The 12,166-nt window shown below is 47.4% G+C and overlaps 1 protein-coding gene across 1 annotated transcript in view; it reads right to left on the bottom strand.

Annotated features, from left to right (window-relative positions):
• Positions 1-198: 198 nt before the first annotated feature.
• Positions 199-12,166, bottom strand: part of BRPF3 (bromodomain and PHD finger containing 3) — an 18,815-nt gene continuing 6,847 nt past the window's right edge. Inside the window, exons 4-10 of the mRNA XM_029084499.1 lie at positions 12,045-12,166; positions 11,062-11,374; positions 9,506-9,766; positions 8,839-9,342; positions 6,387-6,480; positions 3,379-3,476; positions 199-344 (exon numbers count right to left, since the gene is read on the bottom strand). Coding sequence (XP_028940332.1) covers positions 199-344; positions 3,379-3,476; positions 6,387-6,480; positions 8,839-9,342; positions 9,506-9,766; positions 11,062-11,374; positions 12,045-12,166 — 1,538 coding nt within the window. The remainder of the gene's footprint in view (positions 345-3,378; positions 3,477-6,386; positions 6,481-8,838; positions 9,343-9,505; positions 9,767-11,061; positions 11,375-12,044) is intronic.

Raw genomic sequence — 12,166 nt, forward strand, 5'->3', positions numbered from 1 at the left:
AGAGGAGAGGAGAGGAGAGGAGAGATCTCCTACCCCTGGCACCAAGTGGCCAATGTTTTATGAATCTTCTGCAATGCTCTGAAACAATGAGCACAAGGAAAAATAACTGTGCAAATTAATCTAAAGCATATATTGCATGATTTGGGGAAGTTTTCCTTTTCTGTCTGGTTACACTGCACACTAGCACTGCGATCTGGGCTATCTGAGCTGCAGGTACAGGCTGTGAGAGAGCCACAGGGTACTCACCAAGGCAGGGTAGGAGGGATAGCCACGGCACTTGGCCCACACAAGCTCCAAGGGCTCCAGCTCAGCCTGACTCTCAAAGGACATCAGGAGAGTCCTGCCTAAGGGACAGAAGGAGACATGGGTTAGGAGGATGATTATCAGCAGAGGGGTTATGATAATAACACAAGAAACCACACTGTGATCTAACCCAGGCACGATACCCTGCATCATCTCAGCTCAAACAGATGAACTATCATTGTACTTAAAACACACCAACAATATTTGTTTTATTTTTTTTAACCTATTTGCTGCTGCAGCAAGCAGAAAGCTGGAATTTCACCTTTTTTTTCATAATGAACTTATTGTCCAGCTATTTGTCACACAAGAGCACACCTTGAACCATTACTGTGTGCATGTATGCATTGATTTAACTGCTTGAGAGAGTCCAGCACAGAGCCACCAAGATGATGAAGGGAGTGGAGCATCTCCCTGCTGAGGAAAGGCTGAGGGAGCTGGGGCTCTTTAGCTTGGAGAAGAGGAGACTGAGGGGTGACCTCATTAATGTTTATGAATATGTTAAGGGCGAATGTCAGGAGGATGGAGCCAGGCTCTTCTCAGTGATGCCCAATGGTAGGACAAGGGGCAATGGGTGTGAGCTGGAACACAGGAGGTTCTGCTTCAACTTGAGAAGAAACTTCTTTCCAGTGAGGGTGCCAGAGCCCTGGGACAGGCTGCCCAGGGAGGGTGTGGAGTCTCCTTCTCTGGAGACATTCAAGACCCGCCTGGACACCTTCCTGTGTGATCTCATTGAGGTTCCTGCTCTGGCAGGGGGGTTGGACTGGATGATCTTTTGAGGTCCCTTCCAATCCCTGACATCCTGTGATACTGTGATTCTGTGATTTCAGACCACTTCTCTTCATCAAGATCCAGAGCAAAATGGAAAGCCACTTATTGCTTGTACCTCTATGCACTGGGTATCCACTCCAGAGGTGGTAAGACAAGCACCTCATCTGCTCTAAGTTCATGATAAAATGTAACAGGCAGTGAGATCCAGCCTGGCCACAGTGAATGTCCAGACTTCTTTATGCTCTGCCAGTAGGGTTATATTCTGCATTAAAATAAAGCCACAGTCTCCTAAATCCTGGGTCTCTGCATGCATGTAGCTTCAGATGAACTCTTTTAATACAGAAATACAAAGTTGTGGATGCCCCCTCCCTGGAAGTGTTGAAGGCCAGGTTGGATGAGGCTTTGAGCAACCTGGTCTAGTGGAAGGTGTCCCTGCTGCTGGCAGGGGGGTTGGAACTGGATGAGCTTTAAGGTCCCTTCCAATCCAAATCAGTCTGTGATTCTATGATGCTAATTCAGTTCTGCAGTGAATAGCTGCTACGTCACTGAAATCAAATGGGCATAAAAGAGATTAATTTGGTCCATTAGGCTCCACCAAGCCAAATCCATCCTCAATGGAACTGACGAAGCTGAATCCAAGATTAATTTGGACCACTGTTCAGAGAGCTCCTTTTTATTCCTCCTCAATACAACTATCTAGATTATTCTGATGCCATATACTCTGGGGCTATTTGATCTCTGCAGGAAATGCCTGGTTCTAGTTGACAGAAGTCTATTAGCCATCAATTTTTTCACATTTAAATCAGAAGTATCGCAAAAGATCCAATCAAGACATCAATAACTAATCTGTCAGCTCCTGGCCCTGGAAAAGGAGCAATCTTCATTAATTTGAATTTTATAGCATGTAGTGCTTGCTCTGGGGAGGAATGGTCAAACACTGGCTTTAGCAGAAGTCAGACTGGACCTAGAAAATGCTGAGTACAACCCAAACGAGTGCCCTGCCGCGACAGATCTGATGTGCTCCTCCACTCCTGCATCCCAGATGTATCCTTCCATGAATGAAATGATGTTCTAAAAGACAGAATTGTCCCACTGGTTGGAATTCTCCTGGTACCAGCCCCGCTTTGTACACTCATCTCCAAAGCAGATTGCTGAGCACGTGGGGTCCGGGATAATAACGGTTCCCAGGGAGACAGCAGAGACAGGGGAGCTGTACAGAAGGGCACAGGCACACCAGGGACTCAGAGCTGAATTCTGATTTCAGCAGAAAGCTGCAAGAACTACCACTGACACACGGTAAGAGAGACAGGAATGTGGTCGTGTGAGCTGGAAGATCAGTGTGGTGCCTTGGGTGGTGTTGGAGAAGCGTCACTTGATTTTACTGATGTGAAGCACTGTCTGACAGAGGGGACTTTGTTACAAGGATCTTGAAAGCAACGACAGCAATACAGGAGCTACGAAGTCATCTCCAGAGAGGCTCTTCTACTAATTATGATTTACTCCTTGTATTGCAGCATCATTAAAGAGAACTAATTCCAAATCAGGAGAATCATAGAATCCTAGAATGGTTTGGGTTGGGAGGGACCTTAAAGCTCATCCAGTTCCAACCCCCCTGCCATCAGCAGGGACACCTTCCACTAGACCAGGTTGCTCAAAGCCTCATCCAGCCTGGCCGAGAACACTTCCAGGGAGGAGCAGCCACAGCTTCTCTGGGCAACCTGGGACACTGTCTCACCACCCTCACAGTGAAGAACTTCTTCCTAATATCTCATCTAAACCTCCCCTCTTTCAGTTTAAACCCATTTCCCCTTGTTCTGTCATTAACTGCCCTTGGCCAAAGTCCCTCCCCAGCTTTCTTGTAGCCCCTCCAGGTACTGGGAGGCCGCTAGAAGGTCTCCCCGGAGCCTTCTCTTCTCCAGGCTGAACAGCCCCAACTCTCTCAGCCTGTCCTCACAGCAGAGCTGCTCCAGCCCTTGCATCATCCTGGTGGCCCTAAGGCAGTGCCAGGGACATTGCAGACACCAGACCTACAGAAAGCACCATCTGAGCAGAACACAGGGCACAGGCAAGCAGTAAAAGTGAAAGCAGGAAAATATTTTATGCAGTAACCTAAATATATAACAAAGCAGGTGATAACGCAGCTCAGGTCAGCAGTTTGGTTTTATAATGTGGACAGTTCATGCAGGATTAGTTCCTGGTGTGCACCAAGACCTGCTCCCCTTGGTTCAGATGGGTGTCAGCCCTACGGCGCGGTGGGAACGGAACGGGGTGTTCCCCAAAGCGGGGCTGGTGTGCTGCTGTTCTCACCTGAGCTGCTGTAATCGGAGTCTCCGTTCACACCTTCCAAGAAGGGCACCCGAGAGAGAGCTGGTTTCCCTCGACTTCGCTTGGGAGGCATCAAGCCACTGTTAGAAAGGTATGGAAAAGTAGAGTATTAGGTGAAAACAGATTACACTTGAAAACAAAGCCAAGTAAATGGATTATTAGGTTGGATATTGGGAAGAATTTCTTTGCTGAAAGGGTTCTGAGGCATTGGAAGGGGTTGCCCAGGGCAGTGGTGGAGTCCCCATCCCTGGAGGGAGTGAAGAGTCGTGTAGACATAGTGCTGAGGGACATGGGTTAGTCATAGGGGACTTGTCAGTGTGAGGTTGATGATCTTAGAGGTCTTTTCCAATTGAGGCAATTCTGTGATTCCCCAGCTCCATTTAAAATACTGGAAAATTACTGTCCTTGTGCATCATTGACATGAAAAGAACACTGAATACTTCAACAAAATGTCATCAATACTTCTCTTCTGGTGCAAGAATGCTGGACATCATTCCAGCTTTGCCATGAGCAATGAAAGGAGCCTAACAGAAACCAAGCTATGAATGTGAGGAAGAAACCCAGCAAAGACTTCACGCTGGAGAGCTGATGCAGTGACACCTGGAGCCTGCATGAGCTCAACCCATTGTGTTTAGACTTCAGAGATGATAGAGCAGCCCTCCAACATGACTCCTATATATATACAACTGGACTCTATCAGCCCATGTCCTGAACATCATAGGATCATTAAGGTTGGAAAAGATCTCTAACAATCCAGTCCAACCATCGACTCATCCCCACCATACCCACTAAACCACATCCCCAAGTGGTACATCTACACGTTCCTTGAACACCTCCAGGGATGGTGACCCCCCCCTCCCCTGGCCAGCCTGTTCCCATGTCTGACCACTCTTTTGGAGAAGAAATTTTTTTCTAATATCCAACCTGAACCTCCCATGGCACAATTTGAGGCCATTTCCTCTCATCCTTCCATCTCATTACTACAAACTAACCAACCCATTCTGAGTGAATTTGGTGCTCAAAAAGAAAGAGTAGAGAAAAAAGCAGTAAACAGAGCTGCTCCTAAATGGAATAATTGTACAAGTTATCCATGAGACACCAGCTTGTTTTCAGTTGTTTTGTGGGTGTCACACAGCTCTAATGTAATTTTCGCTATGTGAATTGCTTGCAATTATTGTAATAACCACTTACACCGCACTTTTAATCTTCAAAGTACCATATAAACATCAACTAACAAGTCCCCACGTTCCCCTGTGAATTCAGATTTGTCTCCCTCACTCACAGATGGGGAAATGGAAGGAAATATGATGGGGCCATAAGGCCAACAGATGGTTTTGAAAGGGAGTTTCTGATTCCTGATCCTGTCCTGACAGTATCCTCACCCCACGATGGATTTCTGCATAACTCATTTAAATGACATTACAATTATGTGTGAATCCAGGTCTCCTTTCTGTTCCCTTCGATGCAGCTCCTCACCTTACAATAACCTATTGCAATAGCTTCTTGTGAGATCTGCACAAGGGTCATGGTAGCATCTAGCTTACAGAAGAGGCCATGACTGGTTGGATGAGGCTTTGAGCAACCTGGTCTAGTGGAAGGTGTCCCTGCTGATGGCAGGGGGGTTGGAACTGGATGAGCTTTAAGGTCCCTTCCAACCCAAACCAGTCTATGATTTGATGATTCTATGACTGAGCTGAAGATCTGGGCACACAGACCAGAGGAGAGGGAAGAGATGAAGAGGTGGGCAAGTGTCCCATCTCACAGAAGAGCTGGAGGTCCTGAGTCTCCAAAGGGGAGAGACTCATGTCTCATGTGCTAAGAGAGATAACTTACTGAGGTGCTACGTGCTTCCCTTGGGCTGCTCAGCACACAACTGTGGAGGTGGGATCACTCTGCTACAGGGAAAAGCCCTCACACCAAAATTGCTCCTCCGAAGTCAGGGCCTCACCCTTTGTCATGGGCACGACAGCCCTGGCAAACAGATTTATAATGGAAACACTCATCAAACCTTAGCTACAACTGCAAAATTATCCACCTCTTCTGACAGCTCATGTTTAAGATCACTCTGCAGAGCAGAGCAAAGTTTTTATTTGAAAAATGCTCCTGGGATTCAACTCTGCTGCAGAATAATTTGTTAGGCAGTTAATAGTTTTAAACTGTAGCTTCAGTCCTGAGAATAGGTGTGCATGGGGAGCTTCCTGATTTTAAGTGCCCCACTGACACTGCAAGCTCGAGGACTAACTAAGCACAGGCATTGGGAGGAAGCAGAAAATATCTGAACATATTTCTCTAGTGATGGGTCATCAAAGAGAAGTAGAGGGCAATGACATGTACAAGGCACTGAAAATATTACTGCAAATATCAACTAAGAAAGTCTTGCTTCTGCCTGTCCTGGACAATGTCACCCATCAAGGTGAAATGTTCTCAGCCTGTCACACACAGCACAAACATGACTCTGGTATAATACAGGTTTTACCGTGGGGCTGTGAAATGACTTGAGTCAGTGTTAGGAGGGCTGGACAGGTAGGTAAGACCAGAAAATGGATATGGAACCTGTGTACACCTACTGCATCTGACCAAAAGATGACAGATGTTTGCTTTAAGTCTGTTCAGTCCTGTTTGAATTGCCCAGTTCTGCTTTTAAACCTTTGAGAGGAAGAAAGCAGGAATTCAGTAGGTGGTAGAAGTTCAGCTTCACCTGCAGTGCTGAACTGGACATTTGAGTTCAAGGCTTTTTTAGCTTTGGCTCTCAAGAACTGCAAGAAGGTGTGCATCAGCAGAGAGGATGTGTATGCATTGAGAACAGAAGTGTAACAGATAACCATCTGCTTGAAACACCAAGCACTGCTTTTGGGACCTACAGCTGAAGAGGATGGGATGGAACTCGAGAAGATTTTTGTCTTTAGGGTAAACACACAAAATAAGTGACAGTTTGGGCTGGTTTTGATGCAGAAGGTGTGCTGGGGAATGGTTCTGCACGGAGCACTTACCTGCAGGCTTCAAACACCAGTCCAGCACCCAGGCCAGAGCTGCACTCAGAGTCAGAGCCGCTCTCCGCGTGCTTGGCAAAGCCGTTAGTCACTCCTGCTGAGGAGACAAATGGGAATCAGCTCAAAAAAGAGCAGCAGCAACACCCAGAGATGCCACCAAGGCTCAGGTATGGTTGGTTACTGTCCCATGACTCACAGCCACAAAGATGCTGAGTACTTCAACCAGAGAGGGAAATTCTGCACAGAGTTCCCCAAACTCAGCTGCAACCAAAAGGCGACTATTAAAGGTATTTCTACCCTGATACATGAAAAATTAGAATGTCTCTGAAGAAGCAAGTGCTGGAGAAGCACGCAGGGATGGTACAGGAGAACTCCACACAGCATCCAGCTCACCCAGAAAGGTCAGAGGCCAGGAAGTAAACCACTTGCTCATTTGGCTTCAAGAGTATTTGGAAAAGATACAGGTTTCATGCTGACTGCCAGGGACTTCTCCATGCCTCATCCCAGGCCTGGCTGCTGGGCTGGTCCCTGCCCACGGGAGCAGGCGTGTAAAACCACAGCTGCTTTGGTTACAGGTTTCTTGCTGAGAGAAAAACAGCTCTAGGAAAAAAATCATTGCTTCAATTTCTGGAAATGAGATTTTCCAATGGACAGAGCAGACACTGAGGAAGCAAATTCCCCCTGGGTAGAAGGTGGCTTCCCACCACCTTCCTCTCTGGCCAGTACAAGTGTCACCATAGCTGTAAGTGGAATATTTCACTTCTTTGCCCCGGATGCTGATGGTGCTGGAAATCTTCCCTTCACTGCCAGGTTTCCTGCTCTGTGCACTGGAGGGATACCTACAGAGAGAGCTGGGATCACCTCTGAGCTTAGACAAGATCCACAAGCAGGGACAGGCAGGGGTGGACAGGGAATGATGCCTGAGAACATCCCCAAGCCCAGAGCAGGTGCAAGAAGTCAGATGTCCACAGTTTTCCCCCATCCAGGGACCCAACGTCCTTATCATTCCTCATGGGCTCATCAAAAGTCCATCAGCCATACAAAGGGCAAATTCATGCCAAGGCCACTATTGTTTTTCCAGCTCTAAATATGGAATGGCCACAAGGAGCACATTTCTGGGCAACACCTTGTTCTGACAATCCTGATCACGCTGACCTGCTCCTACAGTAACACAGATTTGGCACAATGGACACTCCCTCCAGTGAGGAGAAACCCATTGTGTTTGAAAGAGTGGAAGGAGCTGAAGCACAAAAGCAGGGCTGCAACTCACAGGAAAAACCCACCAGCGCTGCTTCAGCAGAGGAAAAATGTCACTGCCTGGTTACCAGTGATTTTCCAGCATCCTGCCTGTATTTTCCCTTTTTTAATTTCAACATTTCATTCCAACCTGTATCCACTGTGGGTAACTCTTCTCTGCTTTAATGACTAGCAGATGATGACAGTGAGTCCCTCAATGAGCTGTTTTTCTTTGGAGAAGCCATTTGTGTTTCATTTAACCTGTCCTGGTAAGTAAATCCCCATATTCAATTGCTTTCTTCCCATTCTTGATTTGCTAAAGTCCTTCTGACAGCCAAATAACTTCAAAATAATTATTTGAGGTATGGGTAAGTCAAGCCTTACAGATGGGAACTGTCCCACAATGGCTGTTAAAACAGAATTAAAAATAAATCACATTTGCTGTCACTCAGATGTTCCTTTTCACCTCGTGTCTTTCCAAATTTCATCTCAGCTGCTTATTCTCATTCACAGATCTAATTTGAAAAGGAACCTGCTCAGTATTCCCAGAACTGAGGGTAGAGCTGATTTAAAAGGAATGTTTAACATCTCACCTTACAGGGGTGCTGTGGTACTGGTCCACTGCACACTCCCAACCAAATGCACCATTTCTGCAGCAGCAAACTCCCACACCTAAGAGTGGTCAAGCCAATGCAAACCCTTCCACGAGGGAAGGAATGCCAACACTTCTCAGCCTTACTAGAGAGCCTAGAATCTCCAGCCAGGACATTCAACAGCTTTGAAAGCAGCTGGGTATGTTGGCTTGTCCTACCAAAAAATGGCAAACTCTCTCTTACAGCAGCTCTGCTGAGTGGTGAGGGGAAGAATTACTTGTGACCTCCCCTGGGCTTTATCTTGGTACCTTTAAATGTCTACCATGGAGGTGTCTAGAGCTGAACTAAGTTATCACAAACAACATGTGGAGTCAGTGGAGAAGAGAGGTAGAACTTATTACACACATGTCTTGTCTGCACTGTTTTAAAACATGTGGATGAAATGAAGCTTTTATCCCACATCTCTGGTTATGGGTCTGTCTCTCACAAGCATATAGTGAGTGTCAGGTGACAAGTTTGGATGCAGACATCTTTACTCAACCCCAGGATTCCCACACCCTCAGCCCCATCTCACAGTTTCCAAGGTCTCTTGCTTTTTAGGAAGAAAAATCCCAAGGAATTACCTCTCTGTCCTGCCTGCCTGGGTGACTTCTCTCCATCGCTCTCGCTGCAGGTCCTGCTCTGCGGCCGCTTCCGAGCTTGTCGCTCCCCATCAGGGCGGGAAGGTGAAAGCTGCCCGCTCTGCCCATGATCCTCCCCGTTTTCCAGGGAGCAGTCCAGGCCTCTTTGCAGCTTCACCCCATTCTTAGCTTTTTTAAAAAGGACAGATGTCCGTCGGCCCACGCCGCTGAAGAGGGGGCTGGCAGGGGTGTCTGCAGGTGGCAAGGCCAGTCCGTTGAGGCCGTTGTCGCTGAGCAGGCGCTGGAAGGCTTGGCTCTCCCGCTGCAGAGCCTTCTTGTCAAAGAGTTCCCTGTCTGACACCACCTTCTTCTGCAGCTGATTCAAGGACCTGCTTTCACTGATGGGTTTGAGCTTTGGAGGGTCCTGCAGAGAGTCCAACTCTGAGAGGGAAGGTGCAGGCCCCGTGGGCTCCAGGGTGGGAGGGTGTGGGAGCTTGGTGTCATCTGCTAAAGGAATAAAGAATCTGCTTGAACATTTTAGAAAGAGTTATTGCCCAAACTACCAACAGCCATTCCTGTCTTTCACTAGGGCCACAGACAGGAGAAACAGCAGGTCTTGACTGCTGATGGGCACTAGACCTGGAGCTAAAATCCTGCTGCAACCTCTCACCTTTATCCCCTTCCTCATCTCCTTCCCTCGATGCTTTCTCCAGCCCCTCTTCCCGTGGCTCCCCGTTGGCCATGGTCTTGTTCTGCTGCTGGGCCAGCTTCTGCCGAATGGAGTTGATCTCCCGTCTCAAGAGCCGGATGCGTCGTGTCCGGGCGCCACTGGACCTCATGGGGCTCACCATGTCCAGCTTCTCCAGCAGCTCCTTCAGCTGGGCCTCCAAGGAGAGGTGAGCTCGGTTCTCCGGGAGGAGGATGTTATCCACTGCATCAAAGAAGAGTGTAACAGTGAAGGGAAGGAGCAAGGCTTCTTGAAGAAGCATTTGGGATCACTGCTATGCCTCATTCCCACTGCTGCTACTCATGAACCAATTGCTTGAGTTCATGGATTTAGGAATTGTGAACCTTGGAGCTCAGATTTCCTTCCTTTGGGTAAAGAGCAGCTGATTTAACCTGCGCTGCCCTCCAGTTCCTGTTACTGTCCCAGCAGCAACAGTGAAAGGATATGTGTCTGCACCCACACAAAACAGCTCACAGTCCAAGTCCTTGGCAGAAACCTATTTCATTGCCAGATTAAACAACAAAAATCAGACCACAAACACAACTGGACAAAACATAACATGTTTGCCATTCCTCTGGCTCTGCTGAAGGGCTGGCATCTGACAGAGCAAGGCAGACAGCTGAGGGCTGTGCTATCATACACCAACACCAATTTCATAACAGACTCCATCTGCATCCAAGAGAGCTGCAACACTTTGGACGTTGGACTGTGAGCTCTGTGTGCTGGATGACAGCAGTATTCTGTCCTAAGTTTAGCCAAGTTATTCAACCAATGCTTTGGAGCTGCATCTCAAGACAGCTGTGGGAATGGATGTGGTCATGTTGTGAATGGAATCACAGAATGTCAGGGATTGGAAGGGACCTCAAAAGATCATCTAGTCCAATCCCCAATGTCTCAGATAGAAGGAGTGCTTGGGTTGCAATAGCTTAACCTCACACCAGCCCCTCCCAGCCCTCAGTGCTCCATCTAACCTAGTTGCTCTGTACCTTATCTATTTAAAATGAAATGTATGAGTTTTCCTCAAAGCAAGAAATCCTAGATCCCCCTTATTTTTAAAATAACAAGTTTATCCTACAGCCATGGCACAAATGTGGTGTTTAGGGACATGGTTTAATGGTGGACTCGGCAGTGGTAGGTTTATGGCTGGATTCAATGACCTTAAGGGTCTTTTCCAACCAAAATGATTCTATGATTCTATAAATCAAATAGCATGAGCAGTTCCAAGGTCCTTCCAAGGCAGAGGTGCACTAGGAGAGCTGGAACTAAGCTGCACCTAGTTTCGAGTGCCTGGCTCACCTGAAATTCTCCTCTTTGGGGCTCTAAAGGAGTTAGGTGTATGCTGAGGTAAATAGATGGATAGGGAAATTCTTGTGTGCTGAACGATGGTTATGATTTTCACATGGGTTGAGTGACGTGCTCAGAACAAAGAACACAGTTATGATCTGCTGGGGAAAAAACAAACAAACAAACAAAAACCCCCAAGGTTAATAAACACTCACCATCCTCCCAAGAAAATCGGTAAAAGTCCTCGGTTTTGGGTGACTCGGGCAGGTGAATCCCCACATCAGTGTCAAAGCCGATGTTTTCAGCCTGCCGCCGTGCATGACGCAATATCGCTCCTCCGAGGTCTCTGAGCCGGACAGCTGCTCGGTGGAAAATCGTGTCTTTAGCATTATACCTCATGCAGTTGGTAACTATAAGGTTAAAGTCTTCCTCAAACTCATCCAAGGTTCGGTACAGGTGGGACTCCAGCTTCTGCCTCATGGTGGAAAAATCCATTGGGTTGGAAATGAATTCCAGGTAATCTGGAACCTAAACATATAAAACCTGTACAATTACAAAAACCATTTACTAGCCAACTAGAGCGTATCCATCAAAAGCAGCACTCTTAATGCCCTTTCCACCAGCAAGGGGCAACGCCAGCAGTTCACTCCTGTGTCACCCACTCAAGGAAGACACATCCTGGCTCTGCAAAACATTACTTTGTCTTGAGATGTGCTGAAGCTTCCAGAAAATCGAAGTTAATGACAGAACAAGGGAAAATGGGTTTAAACTGAAAGAGGGGAGGTTTAGATTAGATATTAGGAAGAAGTTCTTCACTGTGAGGGTGGTGAGACACTGGAACAGGTTGCCCAAGGAAGTTGTAGATGCCCCCTCCCTGGAAGTGTTGAAGGCCAGGCTGGATGAGGCTTTGAGCAACCTGGTCTAGTGGAAGGTGTCCCTGCTGCTGGCAGGGGGGTTGGAACTGGATGAGCTTTAAGGTCCCTTCCAATCCAAACCAGTCTGGGATTCTATGAAAACAATACCCTTTTTTTTGGCCTGGAATGATACTCACATTGTGAGTCATCTTTGAGATATTCTTTAGTACACCAGCAGCTTGGTAGAAGGTGATTTGTGCTTCCAGGGTTATGACAGCACATGAGCTTCTGCCCAGCAATACCTCATCTACAACCCGTTAGATACCTCTAAGAAAGAGACTTGCCTCGTTCAGGTTCACAGGCTCTGCGAAGATCTGGGCAGCGTCCTTCTCCTGCAGCAGGTCCAGTGTTGTGCGTAGAAGTACGTTGAAAGGGGTCAGCTGTAGCTCCATAGCAGCCTGCTGAA

This window comes from Antrostomus carolinensis, unplaced genomic scaffold (assembly GCF_000700745.2).
Source record: "Antrostomus carolinensis isolate BGI_N321 unplaced genomic scaffold, ASM70074v2 scaffold19594, whole genome shotgun sequence".
Taxonomy (NCBI): Eukaryota; Metazoa; Chordata; class Aves; order Caprimulgiformes; family Caprimulgidae; genus Antrostomus; species Antrostomus carolinensis.